Genomic DNA, 19,169 nt, shown 5'->3' with positions numbered 1-19,169 from the left:
TCTGAGTAACGATGAAACTGGGCTGGTTTCTTGAGCTTGCAGGAGAATCTGCAGTGGGGAGCTATCCTGGGCTGCCTTGTTACCCCAACTCTAAGAAAATTGCCAGAACAAACCTTACCTCAGTTTTAAACATCATTGAGTCATGGCAGCTCACCTCTCTCCACTCACATGAGATTTATGTAGCCATGCAGCAGGCAGAATAGGGTTAGCAGAGTAAGGAAGTCACCCGTGTTAACTTCTCCCGGGGGGCGGGGGGGTTGTGCTGGGGGGAACCGCACTGGAAAGTGCTATGAGATTCAGAAGGATGGCTTGAATACTGGTCATGAGCAGTGTTCTAGGGGAAGAAATATGACTTAAAAGGTAAGATATGTTATATCCTTGAATATGTTCTGGACTGGAAATGTAGGGGAAGCATGCTTAAGAGCATTCAGTTCCAAAGTGAAATAGGGAGGTCATCAGAAATCTCCTCAGGGCACAAATGATTTCTTTGAAGCAGCAAACATCCAAGAGCACCGTGAGTATGTGCATTGCAAAGCCAGAGGTTAAAATCTGGCCAAGTGATAGACTCTAAGAGGCTGCTGCAGTAAGCCCCTCTGCAAGTGCAGGGAAGAGCCAGGAGGTACAGCTAAGTTCTAGACCTTCTTAAAAAGGGGACAGCCTGTGTGGAAATCAACATTTCGAGATAATTTTTATTTAAAAAATTACAGTGAGAAGAAAGAATTAGAAGATTTTAATAAAAACAAATTTACATTTGTACATTTGTGTATTTGGGATCCAATCAGAGGTAAAGGAAAAGTGGCAGGGACAAAGGTTTTTATGGGACAGCAAGCAGAGAACACGGGCTTCCCCACTGTGAGCAGGCCCCCATGTGACAGTATGAGCCTGCCACCACCTCACTGTGCTCCTTGGTGACAAGCACAGCTCACCAAGTCTCTCAGGTTCTACACTCAAACCCAGTGTCCACAGTTTATATGACACCCCTACAATAACACCTGGTAGGCAACAGCAGGTAAACAGTTCATAAAATTAAATAGTATTGCCCACTAAATATTACTGTAAACAGCTTGGCCCACGCTGCTGTAACTGGAGCGTTTACATGGAGCCTAATGAGTGGGGAAAGGCCTGAACATCAGTGAGTTCTAACTGCTCTATTCAATGGCACAGCCACAAAACAGCAGGTCTGTGAGAAAGAACCATGTGTCTCATAAACAGGATTTGAGAAAAGGACCTTGTGAAAGTGTGAGAATGTTAGAGAGGACGGTTTTTAACATATGAGCTGATTCTTCATGTTGCTGTAGAATTCTGCTTGTGTCAAAGAAGTGGTAGAGATGGGAAACTGCTCAACTTTAATTTTCAATCTTTGAAAGGATTACAGACATTTCAAAATAGTGATGATCGCTGTTCAGAGAAAAACAGAGGAGAGTGTTCCCAGGTTAGGAGTGAGCATTCACAAGCCTTTTCCAAGGCCGCACCCCCTTTGTGTAGATACAACAGTGCTTTAACAGTGCAGTGCTGAATTATGGTATCTCACTCTTGCGGAATAGAACCCCAATTCGCAGGTTGTAATGACATGCAGCATTCTGCAACAGTCATCCCCAGGGACGCTCATGCCTGGCTTCAGATGCACACATTTACACAGCATACAGTGCAGCTACAAAGAGATTTCATCGTTTATTCTTTAGACGACACTTAACACAGCCCCCAAACAGTGCATGGATGCTTTTGCTTCTTGGCATACTTGAAATCCCAAAAGGAAAAAGACACACTGATCATTGTAAGTACAGAAAACATTTTGTAAAGAATAGACTGTGAGCTCTTCATCGGCCCAAGGGAGAGTCAGGCTGACAGAGGGAGGGTGTGTTCCAGGACCCTTCTGTCAGGGCAACCATCTGACGCCTGCTTCCCAAGCCTCATGGTAGGGAGTGTGCTGTCTTTCCTGTGAGGTCCTCACAGAATGATCATCCTAATGAGGAGATTCAAAAGAGGGCAGTGAAATGGCAAGAGTTGCAGCTTGTCTGTGGCAATACAGAAACAAAGAGAGGGTTGGTTGGTCACGGATGACACCTTTCCTCTGAGGGCTCAGGAAAGCTCAGGACAGGCATAAAGAATGCCGGCAGATAAGGCATCGTGCTGGACTTCTTAAGGTTGTGCAAAAGCAACTTCCAGGAATAAAAGTGCCTTGGTCAGGGGTGGAGGCAGAGGCAGCTCTGCCTGCTGCCTACCTGCCACCATGACCAGGCTAATATCAACTTCTCTCCTGGACAGCTCCCTCAGTTCAGCTTATCACATCAGATTCCCTTTTTAATTTCCCAAGTGTTCAGTAGGAGGTACATTTTAATGAGAAAAAAAAATCAGTAAAGAATATGGCAGATGAAGTTCTGAATGAAAAACCACAAAGATGATGTAAGTTCAAATTGAAACATTTAGTTGCACCTGTTCATTGAGGTGTCTCCTGTCAACAGATGGATGGAAAGGAACCTGCCCCTGGCCCTCCACCCTGCACCCTGGATGTCCCCTTTCTGCTGCAGTCTTCAGGATGGGAGACTTTATGCTTGGAGCTTTGTGTTTCTAGGTAATCTCCGGGTGCTAGGCAACCCAAAGTGTCACTCTCCCCCAAGTGAATGCTGAGGTAAATGAGGCAGAAGGAACAAAAACTATGTCCACTTGTAGTGACAAAGCAGAGCCCGGGGGTGGATGGAGATCACACCTCCTCAGGAAGGCGGGGGTCCATCGCAGGGCTCTGCACACTGGACACTTGCCCCAGAGAGACAGGGCTTTACTCTCCGACCCCATGGAGTCACAATTCCAGTGCCCATGACTGAGGTGGGAGGTGGAGGCCACACCCATGTCTGGAGTACCCAGGCAATGCTCCCTTCTTTCAAAGATGGCTTGTGCTTTGATGACTGTCACCCAGACCCCTGCCTGTCACTGTTTGGGGGATTTTTAGGGCTTTCCCATTTACATTCACACAAAGAGTAGTCAGTAGTGAGGTGGCATGTCCTAGGGATGGCATCTCCCTGGCACTCAGATGCCTTTCCTTTGTCCTGCCTGGCACAAAGCATGGTGACTGCCTGCTCCTTGCATTCAGCAGGCTTGGGAAAAAACTTGGAGTCCTCTTGGTACCCTGGAGCCAAGCTTTTCAAGTCCGAGTGCCAGGGCTTGGTGAGCTGGGCGTCGTGTGTCTGCTGGCAGCACAGTGGGTATGAACGAGCCCTCCATTTGGGTATCTAACAAACACAGGTTCAGCAAAAGGGTTCTGGCAGAGCTGGCAAATCTTTTTGTCTGAAAGTTGGACTGCATTTCCCTTTAGCTTCATCTGCAAACAGAAAGCAAGAGTGAGAGGCTGAAGGTAGTTGTCCCCGAAGTGGCTTAGCCTCCATGGACTATTAGCCCAGATAAGGACTGCTTTCACGCTAGCTTCTTGAAATAGGACATGACAAATGGGCATACAAAGAACCATCCTTACAGCAGCACAGAAGTGAATAGCTACAATGCTCTTAAAGTAATTGCTGCTTGTGTGGAATTTCTATCCAAGATCTTCCCTCCAACACAGGCCTTTCACAAAGTCATGAGCTGAGTGAGACTGTGTGTGTGTGCATCATATTACACCTTAGTCCTCTCATTTCACATAAAAAACGTAGGGCAAGAAGCAGGGACATGGCCGAAGTCAGTTGGTCAATTAGTGCCACATCCCTAGTCATAGGAAGCACAATTTCATCCATTTGGAAATCACCAATGAAAGGGAGCCAAGACCATCCACCCCAGTCTGATAAGCAAGACTTGAGTTTGTAGGTTAAAGTTTTTCTGCACAATTCCTTCCTCCAGCCTGAGAAAGCCAGTGTATTGGTAGGACCAAGAAGTACCTCAGTGAGTTCTCCTGCACTCACTAGAGGCCCTCACCACACAATAAACATTTATGCAGCACCTTCAGCATGCCAAAGATGGTTCCAGGGACACAGAGATAAAGAAAGTTTGCTATCCTCAAAGAACCTAGTCTAATCCCAAAGAAATAAAGTTGTGACTGGTGCTGTAGAGACGGCTTAGCAGTTAAAGCACTTGCTAAAGGTAAAGCTAAAGGACAGAGGTTGGATTCCCCCAGGCACATATAAGCCAGAGGCACAATGTGGCATATGTGTCTGGAGTTTGTTTGCAACTGATGAAGTCCCTGGCCTGCCCACTCTGTCTTTTTCTATCTTCCACCTCCCCACATGCAAATATAATAAAATAAATAATATAACATTATCTAATAATACTAATAAGTATTTATTTACATATTATTAATATTAATATTTATTTAAAATAAATTATTTAAAAAGAAAGTTGTGACTGCATGTCCTCTGTGCAACTCAGATACAAGTAAATACTACATAAAACTTGACGAAGGCAAATGTGCAAATGGATCCACAGTATGTGTTCCGTGAGTGTCACTGCTCTGGCACTACTAGACTTTCTCCACACACTCACTGTTTTCTTGGAGGGGATGGGAAGGGTGAGACAAGGTCTCACCCTGTAGCCCAGGCTGCCCTGGATCTCACTTTGCCTTGGGCTCCTGGCAGGCCTCGTGCCTCAACCTCCTAAGTGCTGGGACCACAGGTGTGTGCAACCATGCCCAGCTACACACACTCTCTTGATCATTAGTCTCCAAGTGTGGGGAAAAGCCACATTGTCTGCTCACATAGACCTCTTCATCTGGGTGAGAAGAATCAAATAGTTGTACAGAGAAAAAAAGAAAAGATGAAAAGGCCATTTTCCGTATGTATAAACTTCCCTTGCTTGAAACATGAGCTGACAGAAGCGAGCAAGAGCAAAGGCCAGGCACTCACCTTATCATATGTGTAGATCAGGTTTTCTGACCTGGCTAGGCCAAGAGCCACCTGTGTGGTCCTCTTGGTATGGATGCTGTTCCTCATGGCCCCCATGAGGAATGGGCAGAGCAGTTGCACAGACCAGGTGCCGGGCAGCATCTGTAGCACCTGGGTAGCGTCAAATTCCCTGGCATGATGGTTCAGCAGGTCCACTGCAGCCACGGTCAGGTCCTGGGCAGAGGGGCCGGCATGGAGGTACATGGCAAGCAGTGTGTGGAAAAGGCGCTGGCGGCAGGACGCATCCCGACCCTCGGAGCCCCACAGGCAGTAGTCCTCGGCCGCAGAGAAGTCTCCCAGCTCATGCACCAGGATATGCAGGGCCTTCTCATGCTCGCCCAGCTTCCCATGGAGGATGGCACTTTCCATAGGCAGGCCGGCACCCTGGATCTTCTCTGTCAGATAAAATTGCTGCTCAGACACAGGCAGGACTGGGCTGGCTGAGAAGCTACCCTGAGTGCATTGCAGGCTATCTGGCTATATGCACATTGCTAAATACTGCCACTGAGATGAGTGAAGGACAGATCTGCTTGAATTTTCACCTCAAGAATCTGAGTCTTAGGAAAACAGAGGATGGGCTCTATTTATAATGTTCCAAGAATAAACTCATGGCCCATGGTCTCAGAAGGCTCTAGAGAATCACTGACTGCCATTCCACCTGGTCTGTAGCTGCGACATCAATCCTCCCATATTCCCAGTACAAAAGAACAACAGCCATCCTTCCATGTCCCAAAGGAAAAGGGGCCAGGACTCTCCCATGTGTACACCAAGATATCTGGAAGTATTAGCAAGCAACCAATACTGTATACTTGAAATCACCTCTAGATGACTTATGATACCTAATACAATGCAATATGCCATCTGTCAACACTCATTCTGTGTTGTTTAGGAAACAGTAACAGAAAAATAGCTGCACATGTTTGTACAGATGCATTTTTTAATAATTTTTGTTTATTTTCATTTATTTATTTGAGAGTGACAGAGAGCGAGCGAGAGAGAGAAGCAGATAGAGAGAATCAGCGTGCCAGGGCCTCCAGCCACTGCAAACAAACTCCAGATGCGTGTGCTCCCTTGTTACAGATGCATTTTTAAGTTTCACGTTGTGTGTGTGTGTGTGTGTGTGTGTGTGTGTGTGTGTGTGTGTGTTTGAGGTAGGGTCTCACTCTAGCCCAGGCTCACCTGGAATTCATTATGGAGTCTCAAGGTGGCCTTGAAATCATGGCAATCCTCCTACCTCTGCCTCCCGAGTGCTGGGATTAAAGGCATGCGCCACCACGCCCCGCTAAGTTTCACTTTTTATTTTTTAGAGAAAGAGGCAGAGGAGGGGGGCGCACTACAGGGCCTCTAGCCACTATGCAAACAAACTCCATAGGCATGCGCCACCTTGTGCATATGGATGCATTTTTTGTAGTCTACTTAGAGCCATGTTGTTCACGTTTGCACCTTCGCTGGTGATCTGCTGCACTGCTGGCTACTGCTCCTACCCAGGAGGCTGGATGTGCCTTATGGAGACTCACGTGGATATGCAAGCTCCATCCAGTGGGGTCACAGTGCTCATTCTGAGCTTGACATTAATAATTTAACAATTTATAATAAATGTGGGACTTTTAAAAAAAGATGTACTTGTTGGGCTGGAGAGATGGCCTAACTGTTAAGCGCTTGCCTGTGAAGCCTACGGATCCCGTTTGGAGGCTCGACTCCCCAGGACCCACGTTAGCCAGATGTGCAAGGGAGCGCACACATCTGGAGTTCGTTTGCAGTGGCTGGATGTCCTAGCACACCCCTTATCTCTCTCTCTCTGCCTCTTTGTCTGTTGTTTACAAATAAAATACATACATACATACATACATACATATATATATATATACATATATGTATATATATATACATATATGTATATATATGTATATATATATACATATATGTATATATATGTATATATATATATATATATTTTAAACACACTTGAAAAACAAGCTGGCACACTGGTTGGTTGGCAAAAATGTTACCAGAGGTTTGCAAGAACCTAACTGCACTTTGTTAGGGACAACTGGTCAGTGTCCACTAGCTCAGTTTAGGGAGAGCTGCTAGAACAAAAGTATTGTGAATAATGTAAACTGACTGACTACTGATCAAAAAAATGGTATTAAATGCTGTTAAAGAAATTCCTTTAATTCCAGTACTCTGAAGCTGAAAGTAGGAGGATCACTTTGAGTTTAAGGCCAGCCTGGGACTACAAAGTGAGTTCCAGGTCACCCTGGGCTAGGGCGAGATCCTGCCTCAAAAAAAAAAAAAAAAAAAAAAAAAAAAAACAGGCTGGAGAGATGACTTAGTGGTTAAGGCACTTGCCTGCAAAGCCTAAGGACCCATGCTTGACTCTCCAGATCCCATGTAAGCCAGATGCAAAGGTGAGACAAGCACAAGGTTGCACATGCCCACTAGGTGGTACACACATCTGGCATTCCATTGCAGTAGCTGAGGCCCTGGCATACCAATTCTCTCTCTCTCTGAAATAAAATCTAAAAATAAATTTAAAAACCAAAAAAAAAAAAAAAAAAGTTACTGACACTAGTAAGTACAAGATCCAGGAATTTGATGATGTAAAGTATGGCAAGAAAGTACTCATTCTACCCACTACCAGAATACCAATGGTACTCTGAGGCACTTTCTAGAATATACAGACTGTGGCCTTTTCAACTATGAGTGAGTGAAAGCCTGAGTCTACTCCCAGATACTGCACTGTCTTCCCTGGCTTGGGACTCCAGGGGCTCTGAGCTGTGAATGGGCTGAGAGCTGGCTGCCAGGGGCAATGCCAGATGTCTAAGAACCTTGATCAAACCAAGCTGGTCCTCCATATCAGTGAACTCAACCTGCTAGCAATCACAGTATTTGGAAAAAAGATACTGCATCTATTCTAAGCATATACTACCTCTCCCCTTGTCATTATACCCTAAGCAATGCAGTCTAAGTACCTGCACAGCATTTGCATTGTGTTACATTATATTTGGCATTGCAAGTCATCTTGAGGTAATTTGTAGTATAGGGAGAGTAAGTGTAGGTTTTAGGCATACACTACACCATTTTCCACAAGAAACTTTAGCATCACAGCTTCTGTGTCCCTGCAGGGTTACAAGGACCTCTAAAGTTACTCAGGGAGGAGTGTATTTAAAGTCACTAGAAGGACATGATACTTCAAAGCCAAATCTAAAGCCTATGAGGGCGACCCTGAGGAAAAAGGCTCAAGGAACCACCCATGGCATCTCAACAGTAAGCTCTGCTAAAGCCAGACTCTGCCCACCCCATGGAAGCCCCAGACGAGGGGTGCTGAGCTTGCTCTCACCTAACAGCAAGTGGACACGGTACAAGTCGGATTTCTGGAGCAGGTGCCGGAGTTTGGCCTGTGTCTCAGTGCCTTTGGCATCCTTGCTGCTGGACGGCACCCGCTGCTGCAGCACCTCTTCTAGGTAGAGGATGGCCAAGTGGGTGTGGTACTGTTCTTTCTGCAGGAGACAGGGGTTGACCAGACAAATAGCATTTGCATGAGGGAGGTGGTGGCAGAGTCTCAAAAACAGTGGATAGGACACCCTTGATAGACTAGAAGCCTCCAGAACCCAAACACAGAAAAGACAGTGGTAGATTGGATGTTGACTGTCCACCTAAGGCCCATGTGTTAGAGCTCTGGTCCCCATGGAGGAGTTATTGGGAGGCTATGGAACTTGTAAGAAGTGGGGCCATTGGAGGTGTGCTCTTAAAGGGAACAGTGGAGCCTCATCTCATTTTCCCCCTTTCTGGCCATGAAGTGAGCAGTGTTGCTTCCACTACACTCTCTGCCAATATGTGCTGCCTCACAGAACAGCATGGGAGGCAACCAATCATGAAATGAAATCTAAAAGTACGAGGCAGAATAAACCTCTGCTCTTTGTAAGTTGTCGCAGGTATTTTGTCATAGTAACAGACAGCTGATGCACAGAATAAGGACATGTAAAGGGGAGACTTTTCATTTTGACAAGTAAAGGTGTTAGGTATTCTATAAAATAATGCAGCTTCTCTGTGTACTTTGAGAAAGTAACAAAGAGGAGGAAAGAAGAAGTGGAATGGACATGAGATGGGTACTAAGAATAATCTGCCTAATCCTTTAGGTTTCTTGCATAAAGCTTCACATTCCCTCAGAACATTAACAAGTACAGACTGAGTGACCAGAGGCCAGGAACATGATCTTAGAACCATTGCCAAAAAAGAACAGCAAGGTTCCTTCTCCTAAATTGCTAGTGACACTGCAGCCCCACGTCTTAGTCCCTGCTCAGATGTGCTCACCTGCAGTTTCCTGTCAATCACAAGGTGTTCCAGATACTTAATCAGGGCTTTAGGGTATTTTCTAAGGCAGCTGATGATGTCATCTGGATTAAAACTAGCCTTCTGCTGTTCATCCAATGGTCTCTTGGTGAAAACTTGAACTCCAATCTACAGGAAGAGCAACAATTCAGTTATTAAACTTTTCAATCACCTTTCCTTCATCTTTATTTTTGTTGCCGAATGTTCCTGCTTTACATAAAAACATTATGCAAAATATGGTGACATAGTAAATAGGAAAATTCTTATATGTCACTCCTATCTCAAAAAAGTGCTTAAAAATATGGTTATGGGCTGGAAAGGTTGTTCAGTGGTTAAAAGTGCTTGTTTGCAAAGCCCACTGGCCCAGATTCAATTTCCTAACACCTGGATAAAGCCAGACGCACAAGAAAAGTGGTGTATGCATCTGGCATTCCTTTGCAGGAGCAGAAGACCCTGGTGCATCCCCCTAAACACACACAAATAAATAATTTTAAAAGATATGGTCATGAGGAGTAATAGCTCATACAACCCCTTAAAAACAAATAAACAAAGAGCATAAAACAAGACAGAATGGCTGACAAGATTGCTCAGTGGTTAAAGGTGCTCACTTGTAAAGCACACCCACCTGGGTTGAACTCTCAAACTACCCACATAAGTAGAACATGAAAAGTGGCATAAGCACATAGAGTTTGTTTCTAGTGGTCAGAGGCCCTGGGACACCCATGTGTACATACACATGCAAAAAAAAAAAAAAAAAAAGATGGCGACGACGACTGAAAAAGCACTCTGCATTTTTAAACTCCTCATGTGTCCAGCCTAGATTTCTTTTGAAATGGTTGGAAACTAAAGAATGAAGCATTCTGTGTTAATAGGCCTTGACAACCTGTGGAGCAAATACCTGCACTATTAGGACCAGTCCAGCATTGGAGAGAGAGCTCAGTCAGTACAGCGCTTGCCTTGCAAGCACAAGGGCCTGAGTTCCATCTCCAGAACCCAAGTAAATGTGCTAGGTATGGTGACGTGTGCTTCTGAGGCTGGGAAGATAGAGACGGGCAACTCCCTGGGGCTCAGTGGCCAGTCTAGTCTAATAGGCAAGCTTCAGGCCAGTGAGAGACCCTGCCTCAAGAAAGGTGGATGGCATTCCCAAGGAGCAATGCCCAAAGTTGTTCACTGAAGTCCTCACACACTTGGATATACACATCTGCCTGCACACACGTGTACCTGTACACACAGCAGCACAAAACAACAATCATCCCAAATAGGAACTGTCTCTTACAAAGGTTAAGTGAAAAAAACATGGAAAGTACAAAATTCATATAATAACCTCAGTTCTACCTGGCAGATTATTTACTTCATCTGGGTGGACTGAGACCTGAGCCTGTGCTCCCTGAACAAGCTTGCAGCCTGCCTTTCTGTGCCCATCATGTGGAGCACACTGGGCATATCCTGCCTTCCATGGAAATAGGAGTGTGGCCATTATATCCTCCAGAGCTCCCCAGAGCACTCACATGTACAGGGTCTATCAAAGTACACGTGCATGTGCACACACCTCATGTACTCAAACAAGAGAAATATGGCCCAGTGTTATGACTATGGATTATGGGTTCTGTAGGCCTTGATTTGTCTTAGGGCTGCCATCTATGTAACCTTGGAACTTCATCTGTGAATCACATCATTCACGAGATGACAGAAGGCCACTGTGTGGCACCCAAAATCCTATGCATGTTTTGCTGCGATCCTCTGTGAGCAACAGGAAAGGCCCACCCCTTTCACCTCCCGTTGGAGTATATGCAGGTATGTTCTACAGGTGTGTGTACAGAAGTGAAGGATGGTGAGTAAAAAGTGTGAAGGCAGATGGCTCTCACAAAGGCAATATGATGGAGGATGGAAGAATATATTTCTATCTCTATCTCACACAGGAGAGCTAATCTTGCCATCCAAGGGGAATCAAGGAAATGGGCATGTTTTAAATGGTGAGAACCAAAATGATTGCTGTCTTTGTCACAGGAATCTGAAGCATTAAGATGTCCATGTTCCTCTGTCCTGAACATGTGCTACTCCCCCCATACAGACAACAGCCAACAGGTGCTTTTTCCCTGTGGTCATTTCTTAGCCTCCAAGATAAATCGGATCCTGCACATGCTACACTTCATAGCCTCCAAGTCAGGGTGATAAGAACAGAGAAGAGTACAATGGTCTTCCTGGTATGGCCCAGATTTGGGGTTGTCTCCCACCTAGGACTAAGCTACAGTGACCTGATCCCACTCCAGGAATCCACAGTGCCACAGCACAAGGGATGGTGGGTGGAGACAGGGCTAAAAATGCTGTTTCCCCAAGAAGACACCAGAAGGATGAGCTGGCTGGGCTGCTGTGCTTCTGAGAGGCCCCATAGAAAGCAGCTCTTACAGAAGCATCCAACCTTAGCGCTTCTGCCAGAGCCTGAGCCTCGATGACCCTTGGGAAGGGGAACAAGGAAAACAAGGAAAAGCAAGTTGAAGCTCTTTCCCCACCCAAAATTAAAAGGACCTTTTATTTTGTATTGCCAACTATTCCAAAAAGAATACATTTAAAAAGTACCTACCTCCTCACTTTTCTGCAAGACCCAGTCAGCATAGGTCCACACAAGCTCTTGGTCTAAGCAGTAGGTAAGAAAATCAACAATGTATTCATACAGGTCTGAGCGTGTGGAGTCCTGGATATCCCCATTCACAATGTTCACCCACAACTGGAAAAGAATAAAAGAGTAATAATTTTTAAAAGCACAGCAAAAAAAAAAAAAAAAAAAAAAAAAACCAAAATGTTATCTTATAAAATTAGTTTAGAAAGCCATGTGTCTTTACTGGGTCTTTTAGAACTTTTAAAAGTTTAGGTTTCCCTAATACAAAATAATAAAATCTGAAAAGTTTTAAGAACGTTGAAAATGAATTTTGGATTTCAGATTAGGGAAGTTCCACCAGCTAGAGAAAGCCTATGTATTATTCCAAACTGCAAAACCCTCTGAAATCTGGCCCCAAGCACCTTGAAAAGGGGATATATACCTATGGTATGAAAAGTTATAAATTCTTAAATTTGTTTAACATTTTTTTCAAAGTTCTTGCTGCTTTGATGAAGAAACTGATCACTTCTTTTACAACAGTGGAAGAAACATGGACAATGGTGGTTGTTATAAATAAGAACTCAGAACTGTTCAGTCTTAAAACAACTTTTCTTGGCTTTGAAAACTAAAATTGAGCCATCATTCTATTAATCTCTGAATGCCCAAGCCATGCAAAAATCTACTTGTATTAAATATTTGGGGATGCAAATAATACAGAAAAAAATGTCTGGTGAATGTGAAACATTATCAGGATTAACTTTCACAATAGAAAAATACTGTTAATTCTTTCAAAATGATGCAGTAGTGTTGTAACACAGGCGGTGCCCAATTCTGGGTGGTTTTTTGTTTGTTTTTGGTTTTCTGAGGTAGGATCTCACGCTAGCTCAGGCTGACCTGGAATCCACTATGTAGTCTCAGGGTGGCCTAAAACTCCTGATGCTCCTCCTACCTCTGCCTCCTAAACACTGGGAATAAAGGTGTGCTCCACCACATCCAGCCCAATTTTGAGTTTTTAAAGTAACAGTTCAATTGTCATTTTCCTTTCTCTACAATTATAAAGAAACATGTTGTAACATGAAGTCATTCAAGGTCTAACAATGGTATAATATTAAAATAATTCAATTTGTAATCATAAAGGGGCATCTTCACATTCCAGGATACATAATTGATATTTTTAAGGGCATTTTTCCAGATGCTTTTTCAGAATGGTTTCATCAGGTTGGTGAGAATAAGCAGTGGGCATACAGGAGTAGCACGTAATGTGGGTGGCACCTTGCTGTGGAGGTGCTTATGCCCTTTAGATCATTTGGTGCACTCCTTGTTTCTTGTAAGAGGCTTTCTGTCTTCAAAATACTTGCTTGGTATCTGATAATATAGGCCTGACTCTACATTTTACATTATTTTACTGTTTTTTTAAACACGGCTTTTAGAAAGCCTGTTTGGCTTTGTGTTAAAAGAACACTGGCCCTTATAATTTGAAATTTTTGAAATGTTTAAAGTGGTAATAGAGGAGTCAGAAACTTAAGCATTATAAAATTTTTTGAATTGACATTGACCTAGCCTGGGAGATAGTAGATGCAGGAAAGATACTAAACAAAAGTGCATTGCATAAATGTACTTTCAGAGCAAATCAATGATGGCGGGGGAAAGTGTTGCGAATTTGTTTATTTCCTGGGAAGAAATGTGAAGTGTGATACACAGTTTAATTTTTAAGGAGCTGATCTCAATTTTAGTACTTTCTAATTATAAAAGAAATCGGTTTCCTTAAATTTTGTTATTGTTTTGTCACAACTACCTTGGGTTCTCATACAAGTTTTTGTGACAACTCAATTTTATATAATCTTTTTAAAGGTAATTGTGATGTCTTCCTGACAGTATAAACAGGAAGTACAAATGTAAGTTTAACTTATTTTGAGAAATAAACCTGGAAACCCAAAATGTGCCAAAATTCAAAATTTTTTGAGTGTTGACATGATCCTGAAAGTGGGAGATTTCACATCATGAAACTTTGTTTCATGTCCTAAATTATATAGAAAAATTTTATAAATCACTTACAGTATGTATACAAGAGACACATGAAACATAAATGTAGTTTGCATTTAGACTTAGGACTAATCCTCAAGATAACTCACTTTGTACATGCAAGTATTACAAAATCTAAAACAGTCTAAATCAGAAATGCTTGTGATCCCCTCCAAATCAGATGTGATCAGGGGTGCTCAAACTGAATTCCTCAAACCAAATAGCCTGATTATTATATACACTGAAAAGTGCTGATTTTTAATAGAATTTCTGCCACATATGAAGATTTACTCTATATTTTCTGTGTAACTATGCTAATATTATTACAATTCTCATATCATGCTGTGTAATTCTAAAAGCACTACCATGCTTTTAAAAATAAAATTTTATCTTGGCCTTGGGGTACATGTTAATGGGAACTCATTTTCTTCTTGTACTCTGCTCTGCAATTATGTTATCCTGATGGATTGGCAAAGCAACCAAAGACCAGCTGTATGTTTGATATTGACAATGCCATGGAACTCGGGATACTTTGGTAAATATAGCTGGTGTTTTGGTATCTCACACAACAAAACAAAATGCTCATGAGGGATCTGACACCAAGTGTAATTGCAGAGGTAACAAGGAACAGAAGGGAACAAGTCTCCTGCGGGCATAAGAGGCTTTGTCAAGATCAGGATAAGGTTTGAGACTCAAGACAAGAGACAAAGCTAACACATCAATGCCATTTGAGCCAGGCACCACATTCCCCATGGTCTTCAAATTCCACCTCATCCCTGAACAGGGGCATGAACTTGACCAAGCTCACTTCTGGATTGGTGACCAGCTCACTAGCAATGGGTGTCATCATTAACACTGGACATTAAAGTACAACTGCTTCTTGATAATCTAATTTTCTGATGAGGTAGTGATACCATATGCCTCAGCAAGAACTTAATATTTTCAAGATGCTTTCATAAAATTAGAATAAAATAGTGGTTATTAGAAGTTAGAAAAGTAGGACATGAGGAAGAGAGAAGCTTGGTATGGGGTAGGTAAGTAATTCCTAGTGTTTCATAGCTCACTAGGGTGAATAAAATTTACAATTTATTGCATATTTTATAAACACTAAAGCAGAGGTGCTTGAAGTAAGAACCTGACTTGATCACGGCACACCACAAGCATGTATCAAGTTGCTACACTGAATCTATAAATGTACACAATTGCAAGTCAATTTTTTTTAAAAAAGATGAAATGACAACAGTATTTTCTTTTTCAGCACAAACTCAACCTCAATAACATTCTTTAAAGAAACTTAAAGATGTCACTTCTCATCTTTGTGGCTAAGATCAAGTATGGAGATAAAACTGCTTATCAGTATTCTCAAAGAATTCACTTTGAAGACAATAGTGGTTTTGTTCTAAAGTTTATAATTAGGCCAGGGCAACTTCTGAGCTGGTGATTTTTTTTAAAAAATAACACGGAACTAAATGTAACTAGTTTTAAAATGATGCTAACAAGCTTTCAAACTCACCTGAACCGCAGCAGCGTCCTGGTTATTGTAATGGTAGAGCAGTCCAAGTGCAAAGTACCTGGAAGAGAAGTTGATGTCACACTTCTCCCTGCTGCCCCCTGCAGGCGGGCCCCTAGCCCAACATCCCTGTTACCAGCCCTACCAGAGTTCAACAGCTACTTTCACACTACACAAGGTTGTTCATTTCTGTCTATTTTACTTACTATACTAAAAAGCACACGCTCTATGAATCTCCAAAAATAAAATCTTAGATTTTAATCTAAGAAGATCTGAGGGAAAAAACTTTAACAAAATATCATGTTTGGAACTGCTTTCCAATTTGCTTCAAATATATTTCCCCATTTCCCCAGTTAGCCACTATCAGTCCATTAGAAAGTATTAATTGTACAGAGGAGGCCAGGGAGTTTGCTCAATAGTTAGAGGTGCTTGTTTGCAAAGCCTGGCAGCCCACATTCAATTCCTCAGTATCAACATAAAGCCAGGTGCACAAAGTGGTGCATGCATCTGAAATTCATTTACAGTGGCAGGAGGCACTGGTGCACTCTTTGTCTGCCTCTTTCTCTCTCTCTAACTCAAATCAATAAATGAAAATATTTTTTTAAAATGTACAAAGGGCTGGAGAGATGGCTTAGCGGTTAAGGCACTTGGCTGTGAAGCTTAAGGACTCATGTTCAACTCTCCAGGTCCAGATGCACAAAGTGACATAAGGTTGCACATGTGCACTAGGGAGCACACATGTCTGGAGTTCAACTGCAGTGGCTAGAGGCCCTGGGCCAATTCTCTCCCTCCCTCCCCCCATGCTTGCTTGCTCGCTCTCTCTCTCTCTCTCTCTCTCATAAAAAAAAAAAAAAAAGGTAGTACAGAAAAGTTGGGCATAGTGGCATATGCCTTTAATCCCAGAGGCAGAAGTAGGAGAATTGCTTTGAGCTCAAGGCCAGCTTGGGTCTACAATATGAATTCTAGGTCAGCCTGGGCTAGAGTGAAATGAGAAATAGATGCCTGAGCCTTTCCACACGAACAGCAGCAGCACATGGCAACAGCAACAGTGTGCAGCCATCCAGACATCAGGGTCAGGGCTCTGGAGGTCAGGGACCAGGGCTTTAGTCAGGTTTCATAGCTTATGAGTTCCATGAATGTGAGCAAGTAGACTCCTTTCCCCAGCCATCCAATTTCTCCTCTGTGAGTGGGAAGGACAAGCAAGTACATGGACACTGAGTGGGGGCTGAGCCCTTCATGTCCTGCCAAATCTGCACAGCACCTGAGCCTGGTCCTCCTCCTCCCCAGCAGGGGACTCAGTAAGAGGTCAGGTCCTACCCTCAAAGAACAAACTCTCAAGACACTGAAGTGTCAGCTGGAAGCCTTCTCTTTGAACCCTCTGGGACATTATACCACCTCTCCAGGTCCTAGTACCTGAGTCACTACCACCAGTCAGTGCATTCTGTATCCAAAACAACATACATGCTGAGCATCCTCACTCTGGAAACCCAAAATCCCAAATATGTCAAAATCTGAAACTTTAAAGACCTACTTGATGATCAGAAAGTTTCAGGTTTTAAAGTAATTTATTTAATTTTGGATGTTCACATTAGGCTATATTAAACTATTTAAATCTACAAAAATGTTCCAAAATCTGAACAACTGTGAATTCTGAAATAGTTCTGTTGCAAGCATTTTGCACAACAGACACACTGCCTGCACTCTCACTCTGTAGGGAGTTCACCACAGAAGCTACAGAAAGAGCTCACAGCGTTGCAGAAGCCAACGCCATTCCAGACACCCAATGAGATCGAGCGTGGTAGCCCCCACAGCTGGCCACTTCAGATTCTTAACAAAAATCATAGCCAAAACTACTCTTCAGGAGCTGTTAGCCCTAACCAAGCTGATCAGAGTGTGTTCACTGCCCAGGAATCTAATGCTGTCAGTTAACTTCTGGGTATAATGAAGGCACAGTTTTAAACCATTACCTTGTACTAACAACACCAAGAAGGCTTCTTTCTCAGATATTTATCTAGATGTCTATCTAATCGATTTGACCACTGGAAACTCAAGGGCACCATTTTACTACCTATTATGTGTCATCTTCAACGTTGACTCAGAAGGTGACAACAGAATGAGCTCTGCTAACAAACCACAAGGTGACCTCTAAACTGTGCTCTTCAATACTGAGGAATAAGAGTGAATATTTCTAAGACCCCTTAGACTAGAATGATAGTGTCACTATGAATTCTTGGTCAAACACCATGCTACCTGAGCAAACTTCACCTCACAGCAGCCTCCCTCTGGAGCAGAGGCCTCATGGAGTGCAGAAGGGGAGGCAGAAAGTCCCACTCACTTTTTGTGCTTCTCCAGCCAGGCAGCACTATCTGTCAGCAGGCAGAAGTTTTCAGTGACCAGGAGGTCCAGCAGGCTGTCATGATCGGCCTCTGCATACAGCTTGAGCAGAGCTGTGTCAATGTCTTCCTTGTAGCCATTTGCGACCTCTGAGCTACGGACTTCATTCAGGTAGCTCATGAGGAAGCGCTTGCACTTGGCTACCTTCTCCTGGTCACCCTGGGTCAGCTGGTTCAGGTCTGCATACTCGTGAAGAGGAGGGTGAGACCGGGTGAATGAAGAGGAGGTGGGCAACAGGAAAGGGTAGAGAGAGATCAGCTCCCGGACATCCAGCTGGCCGCTTCTGCAATTACAGTGTCAAACTAAATGAAGCAAAGAGAGAGAGAGAGAGTACACATAGGCGCACAAAACGACACTTGAGGCAGTGCCCATGGGCACATGTTAAAGGGGGTAGACACAGGGTGAACACTTTAAGCGATAATCCCAATCTCCAAGTGCGATTAAACACTGGCAAACCTGGTTCCACAAAGTAGAGAGGGGACAAAGGCGAGTAGTGCAACATCAAGACATATGCACTGTGAAGAAGATATAGAGAGCCCTGAGTTCCCTCAGAACCACATTAGAAAGAGCCACACTTAGGATAATGCAAAATCAGCCTGAGCCAAGACAGCCTCATGGTTCTTTAGAAAGTGGCATCTTCCTGACACTAAATTACAGACTGCTCAATGGTCCTTAATAAAGGAACTTTATAGAAATCTAACTTACAATGTACCTAGCAATGGTCTGGCAACATAAGACACAAATGTTTATGGAGCAATTTTTGTTGTGACTCTTGATAGAATTTCAGAGCAGAATGTGAGGATACAACTTTGAATTGGCCAGCACTGCATCCTAAATGCTTAAGTCCTAGGAAGCTATATTTAAGTGATGTCCCCTCTCTGATTCATTGTTGGGATTTTTGTGTCTTCTCCCCTCCAGCCTACTGGTCCTGTTGCAATAAACAGAGCCCTTGTGGAGCTGTAATTTCCATCCTGGCCCACCTACAGGAAACCTCTCAAGGGAACAGAAGCAGGGGCTATCACGATCCTAGACTGAAGGCAGAGGACCCAGAAGGCACTGTCTATGATATTCCTGTATTTGCCTTGAGTCAAGCTCTACCATCCATCTTCCATTGTGCTAGCTTTACCTCTAACTCTCTGCCTTCACTCCACTCTGTACTCTCATGCTCTCCTCTCAGCTTGACATTCAGGTCCTTCCTACGCAGTCTCAAACTAGTAACCATCCCTCTCACACTGGGCACATTAGCTATATCCACTGACCTAGCCAATGTCATGGCCATGCTTCTTCGACTGCTGTTGCTAGAGCAGCAGCTCTCATCAGGAAGCAGTGTTGCTTCATTTGAACTTGACATGACTGTGGATAATTTTGTCATAACTTGGGACATGCTGCTACTGATGTCTACCAGGTAGAAGCCTGGAATTAACACCTTACAATGCACCAGACAGCTGCCTGT

At 43.5% G+C, this 19,169-nt stretch overlaps 1 protein-coding gene across 2 annotated transcripts in view; it reads right to left on the bottom strand.

Annotated features, from left to right (window-relative positions):
- Positions 1-714: 714 nt before the first annotated feature.
- The window catches only part of Tgfbrap1 (transforming growth factor beta receptor associated protein 1), a 74,097-nt gene continuing 55,642 nt past the window's right edge, over positions 715-19,169 (bottom strand). For both annotated transcript variants that reach the window (XM_045147466.1, XM_045147465.1), the window contains exons 6-12: positions 17,658-17,999; positions 15,326-15,383; positions 11,776-11,919; positions 9,177-9,323; positions 8,203-8,362; positions 4,824-5,257; positions 715-3,316 (exon numbers count right to left, since the gene is read on the bottom strand). In XM_045147466.1, the coding sequence (XP_045003401.1) occupies positions 3,140-3,316; positions 4,824-5,257; positions 8,203-8,362; positions 9,177-9,323; positions 11,776-11,919; positions 15,326-15,383; positions 17,658-17,999 (1,462 nt within the window). In that variant the 3' untranslated portion in view covers positions 715-3,139. The remainder of the gene's footprint in view (positions 3,317-4,823; positions 5,258-8,202; positions 8,363-9,176; positions 9,324-11,775; positions 11,920-15,325; positions 15,384-17,657; positions 18,000-19,169) is intronic.

The sequence above is a fragment of the Jaculus jaculus genome, chromosome 4, assembly GCF_020740685.1.
Source record: "Jaculus jaculus isolate mJacJac1 chromosome 4, mJacJac1.mat.Y.cur, whole genome shotgun sequence".
Taxonomy (NCBI): Eukaryota; Metazoa; Chordata; class Mammalia; order Rodentia; family Dipodidae; genus Jaculus; species Jaculus jaculus.
This window is presented reverse-complemented; position numbering and strand designations above follow the sequence as displayed.